Here is a 17,772-nt window from a genome sequence, read left to right as displayed (position 1 = left end):
ATAAATATATCTCAAAGAAGTTGCATTACCAATGCAAGATGGTATTGGACCCGAAATCCTATTATAAGACAAAGAAACCAAGCCCAAGTATGATAATTTGCAAACGCACTGGGGCAAGGGTCCACTTAACCTATTATCATCAAGTCCTACCCTTTGAAGAATCTGTAAATCACACAATGTTGTTGGCACTGATCCAGTCAAGTCATTGCCGAATAGGGACAAAGTGTTTAAGTTACTTAAATTACCAATTCCTACTGGTATCTTTCCTCGAATTTCACAACTAGATAAATCAAATTCCATGATGGAAATGGAGAGATTGCCAATGGAATCTGGAAGAACACCATTCAGAGGATTATTCGCTAACCATATGCTTGTTAAATTTTTGCAGTTAGCCAATGAAGTTACGATACTTAGGTGCGGAGACGATAAGTTATTATTTAACAACCCTAGATGTTCAAGATGCTTCAAATCCCCTAATGAGTTAGGAATTGTGCCGCTGAATTTGTTATAATCAAGATATAATCTCTTTAGATTTGAAGAATTGGAGATTGAGGTGGGTATAACTCCACCAATGTTGTTTGCATCAAGATTCAAAAGCTGTAGATTTGTGAGCCAGTAGTGTGAAGCAGATGGAAGAATACCCGAAAAGTTATTGTATGCAAGTGACACCCCTCTTAGCGTAGAGATATTGAAGAGCTCTTCCGGTATGGAACCACTTAACATATTAAATTGCAAATAAAGTATCTCCAATTTGTGAAGATTCCCAATCTCTCTTGGTATAACACCTGCCACATGAAAGTATGTATGTATCTTATATTGATTGCATCAACATAATAAATAGAGTCCATAAATCAACAATTAATTAATTCCATGCCTAGCTAGCTAGTACTACTCCGGATAACCAAACAAGACCAGGTTACCTGATAAATTGTTTGTGTTCAAATTAAGCATCCATAGTGATGACATGTTGGATATGCTGCGGGGCATTGAACCCACCATGTGATTGTTCTCCACTTGTAACTGCTGCAACTTTCGCAAGTTGCCTATCTTTGCTGGAATTGTGCCTGCAAATTATTTTGACAAACGCCAACCAAACTAACAAATTTTTTTATTTTTTTTTTGATGTTGCTCAAGGTGTTAATTCTCAATTACCAAACTTTGATGCTTAGCCTCATGCAACACCGACCTACAAAACAAGTTTTTGCGCCAATTCCCCTTCAGAGTGCTTCTTAATTTTTGCCCTCAAATATGATGATTTTTTTGTTTTTTTTTGTTTTTGTTGCTCATTTAATGAAAATTTGTCAATCAATATATCCTAATGTATGACTTAATTCGATTGATATAAGTTTAGAGGACTTTTGTCTCGCTCGCTTAAGTTCCGTTGGAATTAAATTATGTGGTATAACATAATTAATTATGCTTTTTACGGTATAACTTGTGGGTTCTGAAAGCCGTGTAGAATAAAGTTAGAAAAATAAATAAGTACAGTGATACCTCAACTAGGGGTGTTCGTGGTTCGGTTTGGATCGGTTTTTAGTTAAAACCAAAACCAAATCAATTTGGTCAATTTTTAAATTTCTAAAACCAAACAAAACCAAATGAAAAAAATGTCCGTTGATTTGGTTATTGTCAGTTTGGTTCACTTTTTCTAGTTTTTTTGGTTTGAAAGTAATAATTTTTTTTGAGGATATACGTATCTCGATAGAAACATACACCTAGTACATGATCAATCCATATGAAAGTTATTGTGGATTCAATTAAGCAATACTAAAATTATTATTATTACACGAACAAAGTGATTCAATTAACAGAAAGTGTGACTATCTTATGTGAGGTAGGATAGGTAAAGACCAAAATAATGGATTTTGACGGACTTGGACTTAGAGTTGTAACTTGTAATAGTTGGGCTAAAATTTAAGCAATGGGCTTGAGAAAATGGTAAAATTAAAGACTTAAGTTAGTTAAAATTTAACAAAATACTTATATTTTATTCATGAATAATATACAAATAATTGTAAAATTTATATATCTCATTTTTCGATTCGGTTTGGTTATTTTTGCAATTGTTTTTAGTAAAATCAAAACCAAACCAAATAGTACCGATTTTCGAAATTTAAAATCAAAGCTAATCAAACCAAACCAAATATCGGTTTTTTACTCGGTTTGATTCGGATTGCGGTTTGGTTTGGTTTTTTAAACCATAACCATGAACAACCCCAACCCCAACCCAACTTAAGATAAGAAGTCCCACATCGACAAAACATATGAGAGATGTTGGTATATAAGTAAGCAGGTCTTACCAACTACTAACATATTTTTAAGGAAAAATCATACAAAATACACCTTAAAATGAAACTATTTACGCGAAATAGCCCCCTCCCATATTAATTTCGAAAATATCTAGAAGGCCAAAAGTATTTACCCGAGATGCCCTTTACTTTGCACTTCAATTTATTACTTTTGTCATATCATTTATTATCTCTGTACTTCAATTTATTACTTTTGTCCCATTAATATTTTTTTTATCTTTGTACTTACTTTTGTTTTCTTCTCATTTATTTATCATTTTCTCATTTATTATCTCATATGTTCACTTTAGTTGTCATATTTGAACTTGACACACTCATTAAAAAATAATTGTTGACATGATTATTTTACTACACTATCCTTATTAATTGATATTTTTTTTTTGAGAAAGTATTAATTGATATTTCACTAGGTTATTTTTAAAATCTACATTGATGAAATATATATTTTTATAGTTTTTTCTGCTTTTGCAAATCAAAATAAAATTATACTTTTCCCATTTTAATTTGTTTGTCATGTTTTGACCTGGCATAGAGTTTATCAAAGTCAAGAAGACTTGAATTTTTAAGGTCTATTGAAGGATTGAGGCAAATACCTCAATGATACCACGATAATATATAAATATATTGTGATGATATCGTGGAGGAATGTGGAGTGTCTCACTGAAGGATTAAAGTTGACATCAATAATACTATGCCGGTATATAGATATATTGAGGTATCTCACTATCATATGATACCATGATAGTATATAAATATACTATATGGTGAAAAATAAGTTGGTAATTATCTTGTTTTTATTTTTTTCTCTTTTGATATTTTTATATTTTAACAAAAAAACGCGAAGATAAAAATATTAACTAACAACTTTTAGATTAATAAAAATAAAAAAAACAATATTAAATTCACTAATTTATTTACAAAACTAACTCATTCCATAATGATATTGTGTTAGTATATGATATGTTATGATGATATCATTGAGAAAAGAGTTGGTTGTACATGAAAGACGGTAGGAAACCTTAATGATACCACAACAATAAATGAATATACTGTTATGGTATCACTAAGGATTGAGTAGTTTTGTAAATAAATGAACGAAGGAAACCTTAGTGCTATCACAATAGTATATTCATATATTGTGTTGGTATCATACATGATCTGAAGAGTATTACAGAATATATGAAATAGTCTTTAATGATACCATGTCACTATATGATATGTTGTGATTGTATCATTGAGAAACTATGAGTTCCTTTTTGAAGGACTGCTCATTAGTCAATAATATCATGCTATTATATATAATGTGTTGGTAACATTGAGGAATGAGTTGATTGTACATGAATGAATGTAGGAAACCTTAATGATTTCATAACAGTATATGCATATACTTTTATAGTATCATTAATGAATGAGTAGTATTGTGAATGAATGAAACATTAATACTACTACAACAGTATATTCACATATTATGATGGTATCATACATTATATGAGGAGTGTTACTGATTATATAAAACAATCCTTAATAAAACCATGCATGTATATGATGGTATCATGCAGGTGTCGCTGAAGGATTGAAGTACACATCAATGATACCATGACAACATATGGATATACCGTGGTCGTATCATTACAGACGAAAGTAAATCCCAATGATACGATGTTAGTATATAGATATATTGTGATGGTATCATGGAGGTCTCACTAACGTATTGAAACATACATCAATGATATCATGAAAGTATATAAATATACAATGATACTATCATTACAACTGAAGCAAATAAAAAAAATTGAAAATAAAACGAAAAGAAAATAAACCAAAAGAAAAATAAAATAAAATAAAATATAGAATGACCAAAAATATGAATTAAATTGTCGTGAAAAAAATAAAAACTGTTATGATTTGAGAAAAAAAATAAATTTTAAAAAGGAAAAATAATAAAGAATAAAGAAAAAAAAGGAAAGGAACATAAAATAAAGAAATTAAAAAATAAAATAAAATAAAAATGAAAAAATAAAAGCAACCAATAAAGGAGAAAAGGGGGAAAATGAGAAAAATAAAAGTAGAAAAAAAAATAGAAATAGAGAAAATAAACGAATAAAGAAATAAATGAGAAAAAAGAAGAAGAAAAGGAGTATATAAAATAAATATTGAATTCAAATCAGATATGGAGTAAAAAAAGAACAAAATAATTTGAAAAAAAATTAAATGAACAAAGAAACATAAAAAGAAAAAAGAAGAAGTAAAGAAATAAAAAGCAAACGAATTAAAAGAGAGCTAAATAACTAAAGCTACAAGAAAATGGAGCATTTTCTATCATTAGTTAGGGGTATATGTCTACAATTAGTTTGCTTTTATGGGTAGTGAACTTAGTTCTTTCTATTTTTAAGTCGTGCGGGACTAAGCTTAAAACGTACAATATCACTAGCGAGTTGGACCATTACAAGTACCCCTAAACTATGAGTGAATTCCCAATGACACACTTTATATTTATTCTTTTTATTATCTTTGCCTTTCCATTTGATTTTTGATGATGATCTCTAATTTTTGTTTTTACTGCTCATTTAATGAAAATTTGTTGATCAATGTACCTTTATATATGACTTAATTCGGTATGTATGAGTTTAGAGAACTTTTACCTCTCTCAATTAAGTTCGATAGGAATTGAGTTATGCAGTACGATAAAACTAGTTATGGCTTTTACAGATAATTAACTTGTGGGCTTTGAAACTGAAAATATAAACTTGTGTCGAGTGAAAGTTGTTTGTGATTTTTTTTAGTAATTGATGAATAGTTTTAAACCTATCATGTGAAATTTTAAAAAAAAGGGAAATTTTTAAATTTTATAATGTTAAAGTAAAGAGTTAATTATGTACCAAAGTTCTCTTTAAATCCTGTTGGATGTCATTCACATTGGGAAATTGAAGTCTGAATAATGTACCTTGTAAGTTGTTTCCCCCGAGGTTTAAGAACTGAAGCCTCTCCAAGTTGACGATTTCTGGTGGAATGGTTCCACTGAAGCTATTGTATGACAGCGACAAATCATACAATTCTGTGCAGTTAGACAAACCTGTTGGAATATGACCATTCAAGTTGTTGGAAATGATTGAAATGCTCTTTATTCTTGGAAGACGACGACATATCTCTACAGGAAGACTCCCTGATAATTGATTATATGTGAGAGCTATAGTTTCCAACGAGGAAATGTTGAAAATGGAGAATGGAATTGAGCCAGTAAGTTGGTTACTGACTAAAACCAATACCTTCAGTCTCTCAAAGTTACCAAAATCTTTGGGAATCTCTCCACTGAAGTTATTGTTTGCGAGATTCATCACCTTCAATCTACGTAAACGAGACAAATCTTGAGGGAGGTCTCCTTGGAAATTATTACTACTTAGATCAAGTGAAACGAGAAACGAGAGGTTTCCCAATTGTGATGGAATGTTTCCAAGAATGTTCAAGTTGGATACATTTAGTGCTCTCACCCTATGGTGGCGAGAGCCGCAAGTGATTCCAATCCAATCACAAACTGAAGCTTGAGAAGACCAATTTTGGGTTAAGGGATGAGAAGAGTTTAGAGAAAAACTGGCTTTTAAGGAAAGTAGAGCTGATTGATCTATGTTGTTTATATTAACTGCATCGATGCATGTCTCTAACAAGTAGAGGTGCAAGAGTAGTAGTAGTAGTAGTGAAATAAAGAAAGAGTAGGCTTTCTCCATGTCAATGTGATTGCTAGTATAAGGAACAAAGTATTCAGCTACAAGGTTGCAAAGAATGGGTACCTTATTATAAAGGAATCAAAGCAATTCCGTAGATAAGGGGTTGTAAATTTTCCACAGTGCATGGATGATTGATTAGTGGTTATAAATGTTCCAGAGACTCTGATTTTACTAGGTTTTCTGAAAGTTTTTTCCAAAAAAACATTTAAATTCCGTGGAGTCTATATGGGTGAGTAGAGAAGGAAGAAAGAAAGAGGGCCAAGCATTGCCGTAGATAAGGGGTTGTAAATTTCCAGAGTCAACTGTCAAGGCAATTCGACTTTAATAAAGTCTGTCCCCAAAAAGACGTTAGATTCAAAAGCTAGCTCATGTGGGGAGGATTGTTCCATATAAATACTCAATTGGAGAATGAACAGGGAGTCCAACTGGAAATGAAACTGGCTCTAATACCAAGTAAATATATGACACCTACTTCTAACTCAATCACAAAAAATAGCTCATGGGAAAGAATTGCGCAAGCCCATATAAGCAAACCATAGTCCATTCCTCAACCAATATATAGAGACTCTAATCCACTCTAATATTTTTTTATTTTTAATGTTCCATGAAGTTTGAGAAATATTAGACTTTGTTCAAAATCAATAACTCAATGAAGGAACAAAGATCAAGAGAAATTTAATTTGGACTGAGTTTATGAAGAAGGGATGACAGTCATTACTATAAAAAGTACTTCGTTAGTTCAATTTGTTTCGACTTATTTCCTTCTTAGTCCATTTAAAAAGAATGATACTTTCCATTCTTTTTTTTCGCAATTTTTAAATTTTAATTTTCCATATGACATATTGGATCATTAGATCAACGGGCATTTTGGTACATTTGACAAATGTTTAATTTTAGAGCACAAGATTCAAACACGGTCGTCTTGACAAGATTAGGAGCCTAAAACTAAACTTAATAGAGAGACCTTAGAATTTTTTTTGAGAGGGTAGGACTTACCCAGACCTCATGAAGTAAGAATGTAAATAATGCATATTTTCAATGAAAAGTATAATTCCTATGTTTAAAACAGAAGGACCTACTTTTCTTTTTAGTCTGTTTTCCAAAAAAAATGATCCATTTTCTCTTTTGACAACACTTTAATTTCAATTTTTCACGTGACATGTTTAATGCCACAAGATTAAAAGACATTTTGATACATTTGACAAAACTTTAATTTAGGACCACAAGATTGAAAGGTCTTCTTTATTTTTTTCAATTTATGTCAAGTCAAACTAGGTCATTCTTTTTTAAATGGAGGGAGTAATACAAAATTAGAATAATAAAATCGGACTTAAGAATTTGAGAAGTTGATATAATGATATTGAAATAGTGTTGATGTGCTCGAAATTTGAAGAGGACACCCAAAGGCAAATTTGATCTTTTTGTAAGCAAACTACAATAGATTTTAAATAATACAAATGGTTTGACCATTTGGGAGACTTCAGAATATTCAATAAAAAATGAACAAAAATAGTGAGGTGAATGAAAAAGGGAAAAGGGCCTGAAAAATACTCCAACTTTGGCCGAAATTGTTGTTACGATACCAAACTTTATGGAGGACCTTTTACCCCCTTGCACTATTTAATAGTGTATTTTAAAGGTATATATGTGCCCACGTGGACACATTACTATTTAAAATGATGCAATGTTTATGATGTCCACGTAGACACATATATACCTTTAAAATACACTATTAAATAGTACAGGGGGTAAAAGGTCATTTCCAAAGTTTGGTATCGTAACAACAATTTCGGCCAAAGTTGGAGTATTTTTCAGACCCATTTCCCAATGAGAAAGGTAAATATATTAATAATTATGTGGGTTCACGTTAGTCGCCCGGATATAAATCTATATCTATATCTATATATATAATAAAGGAGAAACATAGACAATGTGATGTGACACCTCATTATGACCTCCATTTGCAGTTATCTTTTTTCTCCTTTTTATGACGTTTTTTCTTATTTAAATTAATTATTGTATTGTAAAAGTAAATTACTTAATTTATTACAAATAAATATTTTATTAATGGAGGAACATTTACAACAAAAACTCTTCACATTCTTTTTTTATTTGTTTGCCTCACTTCTAACCATAGAATGCTAATATTATTTTATATTTTAAGTATTTTTATCTTTATTATTTAATTTATTCACAAGGAGTTATTAATCATGACTTACACCTCTTTAATTTTTACTTTAATAGTATTCATAACTCGCATAATATTTATGTCCATAACGAGAAGGATCAAAATCGTCATTTATGTTTGAGTTAAGAATCAAAGTAGTCCTTGTCTTTTAACATGGAGCATTAATAGTCCTCCTTGTTTCAAGAATTGGTACACTTTTAGTATTCTTCCAAACATCTGCCTAATTTTTAACAGAGCCTTTCTTTGCATGTGAGAAAATATAAACCTGATAATTTTGTTTTCACCATTGCAAACCAGATTTTATTGTCTTCTTCAATAACTATGTTTTCACTTGGTGAAAATCAGATTTTCCCCTTCTTCTCCGTATTATTCATCCCTAATTTCATAACTTTGATTTTCCTACTATACAAACAAAAATCAAAATTTTAAGGAAACTTTGAGCAACTTCAAGGAAATTCCTTTCGAGAATCACTACAAATATACTTATAGACTTATAGTTATTTTAGTATTTATAAAAACAAGTGAGGAAAGGAAAGTATTGTTCTACAAAAGCTCATCCTACCTGTAATCAACTCTAGTTGTATGTTCTTTCATAATTGTACTCAACGTAGGATTTTTTTCCGAATCTTGCCGACACTAACAAGTCTTTTCATTCTAGGTTGTCACTTTCGTTTTTCTTGTACTTTTCTTCTGCCACTCTTCTTCTCTAATATATATATACGATATAAATTGATCCATTTTTGTATTAATCTTTCTACCATATTTTTGTTTCACATGTACAAAGTACATGAATTTGCAAAAGCAATAATGATGATCAAAAAACTAATCCACCATAAGTAAGAGTTGGTTCTCTGTCATTGTTGTGCCTTAACAACATAGTTACATTGTTTCCAAGAATCGACTAAGCTTTTAATGGAATTTAGAATAAAATTTTGACTATAGGGTTTGATTGAAGAAGAAAGGGAAGAAAAAATAGAAGTGATTTGATAAGGAATTTGGAGGGACAAGAAAAACTCAGTTTTGGGGGAAACTTTCTCACCGTGCAAAAAAAGTCCCGTTAAAAAATCAAACGGAAGTTTGAAAGAATACTAAATATGTACCAATTCTTGAAACATGAAGGACTATTAGTGCTCCATTCTAAAAGATAGGGATTACTTTGATTCTTAACTCAAACATAAATGACAATTTTGATCCTTTACTCGTCCATAGCCTCCAAACTTCAATTTGTAAGTTTACAATGTCTTATGGTATTCCTTTATTTTGCCTATAAATTCATATTTAGTTTCATGAAGATTCACATTCAAGATTATATATTCTCTTCTTCATCATATTTGTTTGTCAATGAACTAACAAGTATCAAAAAAGAAGTTTACCTTGAGATTAATTCTGGCGCTGATTGAGATTAATTCTGGCGCTGACATGTGGTGTTTTTTCCTCTCATTATATATAGATAGATTGTTTTGTTGTCAGGTTGAACAAGAACTGCACATTTGGAGCATTTTCAAATCTCCACTAGTAAGACCCCAATGCGTAGAAAACTTATGCAAGTCACCCAGGATAGTTTATAGCCCTAAAACTTTGAGATTCAGTTACCAAACCAAACGAACATCTCTCTCCTCAAATCAAACGAGGCAAGAACAGTATTACGGTTTTTTTCTTCTTCATGTTTTTGATAACCCAGTAATTAAACCCTTCAACAATTGCATCACAGTGGCAGGGAGTTATGTTTAAGTGATTATTAATTTTCACATCTCTCCAAGATTCCAATTTGGTTGAGTAAACCTCAACTATAGTAACTCCCCTACCTTTCTTATAGTTTAGAATCCTCATGACCTTGTAATCATCAGAATGCTGTTCATACCCAAAACCCACATTAACATAACATTTGTGTGCTTTTTGAAGGTGCATAGGGAGAATCTTGAATTGATTTATCGGGTTCCATAGACAAATAATCAGACATACGAGGTTCAGTAATCTGTAAGCGTTATGAAGTATCCTGTATTTCGTATACGGATCAAACCATTTCTCTCCCTAGTCCAAACAAGGATATAATGGTTGTCAGGGTCCGAACTAAACCTCTTGAGATGCAGAGAGAGAAAACAGGGGGTCGAAATCAGAGTGCACCAGCGTTTACAAACGAACTTCAAGTGCAGCAGAGTTTTAACTGGTAATCTTGAAAAAATATCTCGACGAATCTCTTTGCCAAGAAACGAAATATAGGAAATTTGTCTTGTATTCTAATTATAAGGAAAAGCCAGATTCTATTTCTCTTTGAGACAATCAATCAAACAGTTTGTTTGCAGAAAATACAGTGCCCCAAATTTAACTAAAAGTCTTCAAGAAATTGCCTTGAATGAAGATTTAAGTGGGGTTGACGCACTTACCTGAAAATGATTTTGGGTTGAGTTTCTGCCTCTTATAATTAAATTGTTATTACAATAATGATCATCCATACTAATACAAGACATTCTCCATACCAACTTTAGCACACATCTTATATATTAAAGTTATTTGACACACACTCCAAACTTGAATGAACAAGAAAAAGTTCTAATCTCGGGACAAAGATTGGTATTCGTCGCAATTGGGGTCACCCAGATTTGTTAAACCAGGAGTGGAAGGCAGAATTACCTGTACAGAAGTTTAAATGTGATCAAACTTGAGTTTCCAGTCATTATGATACAAACTCAACACAGGCAAAAATATACTCACTATACTATAGTATTAACAGAGACTTGAGCAGTTAACTTTTCAACATAAAGTATATATTTCAACTGTCACCATGATGAAATTTCCGTTGGCAAAAATGTTGGTCTTTCTCCTTATAAATTCTTGATTTATTTTACTCACTGGAGAATTTTTTTCCTCGAACTTAGAAAGTAATAAGAAACCTGGGATACTCAGAAAGTTCTCCTCAAACTCAGAAAGGTCACTCTTAGTAAATCCCTATAGATGATGTATTAACTAACTTTGGTTTTTTTAATTGTTTCCCGGTGATTCTGTTGTAGAATCCAAAGGATGAAACAGTATGGATAGGCGCAATCTGCTCAGTGTAAACAGTTTGTCTTACACTAAGTAACTCAGCTCTAAAGACTGCTACTCAAGCTATAGGTGCTTTTATCTGTTGAGAACTTTAGAAGGCTAGATATGGTAACAAAAGAACAACTGTCAATGAGGTTCTATTTCATCTCAAGGTTTATTTTACTACAACCAATTTCCATAAGAATTCTTGTCACAAGCTAAGTCAATTTATTGGTGCTTATAGACCACGGTTAAACTTTACCCCTGTAAATGATTGAAACCAGCTCAACACTATACCTTTTGGATTCAAATATCGATGGTAGGGAAACCTCCCCAGCATCAGAAGTTAATGCAGCCAGGATGATGGATTTGAATTAAAAAACCCCATCTACATTTATTCATGGTATAGACAAGACAATAATTTCTCCATATGACATTAGAATGTTTCAAAAAGTTATATACGTACCATCACATAAACCTTGTTACATCATCTGCGAAGAAATTCTTGTTTGATCTTATTGATATTTGCCAGGACATCTTTCATGTTCGGCCTCTCATAAGGAGATTCAGCTGTGCAATTCAATGCCAACTCCAAAATAGAGGACACACAATGCAACTTTTTCTTAAAATCAATCTCTTCAGGTTCCAATAAGGTGTCATCAATGATATCATCTGGTGCGACAGATAGTAAATTACAGATCCACCTTCTCATGTTCAAATCTGCTTGAAACATTTCATCATATGGCTATTTTCTTGTGAAAGTTTCCATGAGCATAATTCCGTAGCTGTACACATCACATCTTGTAGAAACTAATCCTATTGATCCATACTCTGATGCAATGCACCAGAGTAATTAGTATTTTGACGAGCCAAATATATATATATATATATATATATTTATTTTTTTTAATTTATTTTTATTATTATTATTATTTTTTATTTTTTTTTATTTTATTATTATTATTATTTTATTTTATTTTTTTTATTTTTTGCTAGATATGAAAAGTAGTTGAATCCACCTTGAGTATACAAACACTTAAAAAAACTTAAAGGTATAATGGGATTTAAACAAGAGTAAGGTAATCAATTGAAACGATATGACTTCTGGCAGATGATATTAGACGGATTCAATCTATGAGCTCACTTGGCCATTTCACTTTGAATAATTTAAGAGAAGGTAAACAATAGTGAAGAGAGGCAACTTTATTTTATCGTGGCTGAGTTTCTCTGCTTGCTCTAAAATCTTTTTATATGCTTAATTGACGTGGAACAACCCTATTTTTCCTCCTCCTTTTCTCCCGTAAGTTAGAGTGTAAGGATGACTTCCTCATTCCTTGTATTGCAGAGGTTAGGCATAGCCCCCCTCTATGTTCCTTTGCCTTATCTATTTAATCTCCTTTGAAGGAAACATTTGCTTTAAAAAAATTTGAAACGACATGACCACATGCTTCTTTTTCTTATCATCGTAGATGCATGTATATAGAGTTTGGAACAGTCATTTTTCAATGTTATCAATACCATTTTTTTTCATGCTTAATCAGGGATATAATACATTTTCTTTAATTGAGTTATCCACTCAGGCTTTCACCGAGTTCTAATGTGATGTAAAATTCACTTTATATGCGATAATGAAAGGACTAAAAGAAAGTTACCTGGTGCAATGTACCCCATTGTAGCAAGTGTTTTAGTATGAGAAATTGATTCCCCTTCTCCTAATAACTTGGTCAGGCCAAAGTCACTCACATGTCCAACCAACTTTTCATCTAGCAAGACATTGCTAGGCTTCAGGTCACTATGTACAACCGCTGTTCCATAACCATGATGGAGATATTCCAAAGCAAATGCAACATCGATCATTATGTCTAATCTTTGGATCATATTCAAGAAGCGATCATCAGAATGTAACCACAACTCTAGGCTTCCATTGGGCATATAATCAAGAAGTAATGCTTTAAAATCCAAGTTAGTACAACTGCTGATAACTTTGGTAAGATTTCTATGACGAAGGTTGCGTAAAACTTCACATTCAGCATCAAAACTCTGTAACACACCTTCAACGTGTAAATTAAACACTTTGTGTTAGTGAAAAACTTATAAGATAACAAAAAAATATAAGATTACAATTGAAAAATAAAAAATGAAGAAATAAATCTCTTCAGGCTGAGGCGCGGATATCTCGCTCTCTTTAAGGAGATTCAAGCCCACTGCAGCAAATGTTTTTCACCGGTCCAGCAGTAGTCCTCTTGACTTGTCCCCTCCAGGATACAACAGCCTTCACAAAGTATAACTCAACAACTCTGGACAAGAGTTGAGTCCAAAGCTCCACAAAAGAAACACCTCCCTTCAACTAATAAGAACTCTCTTTTTGACAAACCTTATGCACTCTATATTTTCTTGTGTATTGTGTGTTCCAAATCAAATGAAGACCACCACTATTTATACTAGAAGAAGTCTTCCTATCAATGAATAAGAAGATAAATGGTGTAGTAAATAGTGAAGATAAATGGCCTTAGGAGTTACATATGTTACAAGGATAATGGAGGAATTAAGAGTGACAATCAAGTGCCCACCAATGCCATCAACGGCTAATACCATCAACGACATTTTGCAAAACTGATATGCATATGGCACTAACTCCAATTTGGAGTAATATAAGATAGTAATGCAGCAATTATGATTGTCATTACATGCATCCAACATTTTGTAACATATGAAATGTGATAAGTCAACCAACGACCAGAAAACTAATGTCTGTGTGACCATGAAGAATATTGCAAAATTTAATATATTTTAGAATGTTAAAATGTCACACTAACACTTTGATTGCCAAAGTCATCCCGTTTGCAAACATACCCTTGTAAACAGTGCCAAAACCTCCAGAGCCTAGCAAGTTGCATTGGTCGAACCCTTGAGTTGCCCTTTCAATTTCAATGTATGAAATCCTGGCTAGTGTTGTTGCAGCAAAGGATTCGTCTTGAATTGGAACTTTTCTATTCCAACGTCTCCTTAACATCAACACAATGATGGAGCCAAGTACCAGTACTGAAGCTACCAGTGGGACAAGTATAGTCAGAAGCAATTTGCTTATCCTTGAATGATGAAAAGACCTAGCCATACAAGGCTGAAAAAGCAAATCCCCGCACAGCTCCTCATTTCCCATAAAAGATTGAGAGGTGAAATTGCGAAAGGGTCCTTTACTTGGGATTTCACCTTTTAATCTATTGAATGATACATTGAAATCCTTCAGTTATCGAAGTGACTCTAATGATTTTGGAATCGTACCTGAAAGAATGTTATTGGATAGATTTGCCGATTCCAAACTTATCATTTTCCCGAGTGACTCCGGAATAGATCCATGTAACTCATTATAAGCCAAAGAAAGATAAAGTAGATTCTGCAGGTCTCCAATTGTGGAGGGAATACTTCCTGAAAGGTGATTCCTGGACAGATCTATGTATGTTATGGCATTCAACTTGCTAAAATCGGGAGGTATAGAACCGACCAAAGAATTATTGGACAACTGAAGCACCAAAAGATCTTTGAGGCTCCATAGACTCATGGGTATGTTAGTGAGCCTATTTGAATTTAGATAAATATTTCTCAAAGAGGTAATGTTGCCAATGCTAGATGGTATCGGACCTGAAATGTGATTATATGACAAATTAAACAAGCCCAACGATGACAATTTGTAAAGGCACTCCGGCAAGGGTCCACTTAACCTATTATTGTCAAGACGTAATCCTTGAAGACTGTAAATCACATAACGTTGTTGGCACTGATCCAGTCAAGTCATTGCCGAATAGGTACAAAGTGTTTAAGCTACTTAAATTCCCAATTCCTAATGGTATCTTGCCTCTAATTTCAGAACTAGATAAATCAAATATTTTAATAGCTTTGGAGAGATTGCCAATGGAATCCGGAAGAACACCATTCAGAGGATTTTTCTTTAACAATATGCTTGTTAAATTTCTGCAGTTCACCAATGAAGTTAGGATACTTAGGTGCGGAGACGATAAGCTATTATTGAACAATTCCAGAACTTCAAGATGCCTCAAATCCCCTAATGAGTTGGGAATTTGTCCACTAAATTTGTTATTATTAAGATATAATGCATATATATTTGAAGAATTGGAGATTGAGGTGGGTATAACTCCACCAATGTTGTTATCAGCAAGATTCAAAAACACTAGATTTGTTTGCCAGTAGCCTGAAGCAGATGGAAGACTACCGGAAAGGTTATTAGTGAGAAGTGAAATCCCCATTAGCGTAGAGATATTGAAGAGCCCTTCTGGTATGGAGCCACTTAATCGATTAAATTGCAAATAAAGTACCTTCAATTTCTGAAGATTCCCAATCTCTGTTGGTATAACACCTGCCACATAGTACAGAGCAAAAACATCCAGATCAATGCTATTTCTTTAAATTTTGTTCCAACTTTCAGGAAGATTATGCTTGATTGCATTCGTTCATATATCAAAAATTAATCAGCCAAATTCTACGCATGATGGAGGAGTAATAGTGATCCGGATAACCAAACAAGACTACATTGCTTGAAAATTACCTGATAAACTGTTGGTATTCAAATTAAGCCACCATAGTGATGATAAGTTGGAGATAGTGCGCGGTATTGAACCCACAATGTGATTGTTCTCCAAATTTAATTGCTGCAGCTTTCGTAAATTACCAATCTTTGCTGGAATTGTGCCTGCAAATTATTTTTGAGAGTTAAAACGGAACAAGGGTGTTTTTTATGCATTTGGCCAAATGGGATGGAGAGAGTATTATTGTTGTTAATAGAATAGGCTAGGGCATGGTCAATTATTATGAGCGCGCTAAAATATTAAATGTTATTTAAATTGAGAGAAGTACCCTCTCCATGCATTTTTACTTGCCCATTATTGACGTAACAGTTAGCACACCCTTAATAAATACCTTGCAAGTTGTTTCCCCCAAGGCTTAAGAGCTCAAGCCTCTCCAAGTTGACAATTTCTGGTGGAATGTTTCCACTGAAGTTATTGTATGCCAATGACAATTCGGACAATTCTGTGCAATTAGACAAACCTGATGGAATGTAACCACTCAAATGGTTTGAAACTAATGATATTCTCTTTATTCTTCCAAGACGGCGGCATATATCTACAGGAAGACTCCCTGTTAATTGATTACCCGAGAGACCTAAAGTTTCCAAAGAGGAAATGTTGAAAACGGAGAGTGGAATAGAGCCAGTAAGTTGATTTTCGAATAAAATCAAGTCCTTAAGATTCTCAAGGTTCCCAATCTCCTTGGGGATACCGCCTTGAAGGAGATTGTTTCTCACACTCAGAGTTTCTAACTTTGAAATAAAAGCAGAATTGAAACCGAACCACATTGGAATCTCTCCGCTGAAATTATTGTAACCGAGATCCATCACCTTCAAATCGATTTAAACGAGACAAATCTTGCGGGATGTCTCCATGTAAATAGTTTTTGCTTAGATCGAGAGTAATGAGAAAAGAGAGGTTTCCCAAATGTGGAGGAATGTTGTTTCCAAAAATGTTCATGTTGGATATATTTAGTGCAATCACCCTATGGTAACGAGAACCGCAAGTGACTCCAATCCAATCACAAACTGAAGCTTGAGAAGACCAATTTTGAGTTAAGGGATGAGAAGAGCTTAGAGTAAAACTGGCTTTCAATGCAAGTAGAACTGATTGATCTGTGTTAATTACTATGTTTTTGCTAATGCATGTTTCTAACAAGTAGAGATGCAAGAGTAGAAGTGAAAGAAAGAATGAGTAGGCTGATTGCACATAAAAATAAGGAAATAAGTATTCAGGCAGCATTTAGCTATAAATAGAAAGTTGCTATCAAAGTCAGAGGGCAGCTCGTATTGGGACTATCAATATATAGATAAGTAGTTATAAATTTTCTATACATATTTTGTTGGTTTGACTTTACAAAAATCTACTCCCTCCGCCCCTATTTACATTTACTAGTTTCTGGCAACGTGCTTTGCACGTTTATCCCTTACTATTGTTATATAATTTTAAAATGTGTTATCAAATAGAGAATGCTTAAATCAACAATATTAATTTTACCAATTACATTTCATGTATTAAATAAAATACATAAAAAGGGGTTGAGCATTTGGCATCAAGCCAGAAGTATGTGAAATTAATTAAGATAACATAGTCTCTTAACTCTGTGTCACTGTGTGTGAGTCTTTTTTATGATCTAAATATCATTGATAACCTTTTATAGCCATGAATGGATAAAAAAAATCATGCAGGCTTATTAACAAGATTGCCTATTTTATTTTAATGAGAAACGGAGCGTGAAATATTTGTACTATTTAAATAAAGTTCTAGAATTAAAAGGCTAATCAAAGAATACATGAAGATACACTTTCAAAATTTTACAAGATTAAAAAGCAATTACATCCAAAATATAAAAGTAACAGATAAAGAATTAACGAACTGGACTTCATACATACAACTATTTCAAAAGCTCATAATAATAGCTAAAAGATCACAACACCACAATGAGTTCATTA

The 17,772-nt window shown here is 32.7% G+C and overlaps 1 protein-coding gene and 1 long non-coding RNA gene across 3 annotated transcripts in view; both read right to left on the bottom strand.

Moving 5' to 3' along the window:
- Positions 1-14,924, bottom strand: part of LOC125848085 (probable LRR receptor-like serine/threonine-protein kinase At3g47570) — a 49,234-nt gene extending 34,310 nt beyond the window's left edge. The window contains exon 1 of one of the 2 annotated variants that reach the window (XM_049527886.1): positions 14,523-14,924. In XM_049527886.1, the coding sequence (XP_049383843.1) occupies positions 14,523-14,799 (277 nt within the window). In that variant the 5' untranslated portion in view covers positions 14,800-14,924. The remainder of the gene's footprint in view (positions 1-14,522) is intronic. The other variant, XM_049527885.1, reaches the window with a different exon arrangement.
- LOC125848087 (uncharacterized) lies at positions 10,458-13,281 on the bottom strand. The gene is made up of 3 exons (XR_007444487.1): positions 12,893-13,281; positions 11,707-12,071; positions 10,458-10,850 (listed from the first exon to the last, which is right to left on the bottom strand). It is a non-coding gene; the product is annotated as an uncharacterized LOC125848087 (long non-coding RNA).
- Positions 14,925-17,772: the final 2,848 nt, after the last annotated feature.

The sequence above is a fragment of the Solanum stenotomum genome, chromosome 12, assembly GCF_019186545.1.
Source record: "Solanum stenotomum isolate F172 chromosome 12, ASM1918654v1, whole genome shotgun sequence".
Classification (NCBI taxonomy): domain Eukaryota; kingdom Viridiplantae; phylum Streptophyta; class Magnoliopsida; order Solanales; family Solanaceae; genus Solanum; species Solanum stenotomum.
The sequence above is the reverse complement of the archived record's forward strand: the minus strand, read 5'-3'. Positions and strand labels throughout refer to the sequence as shown.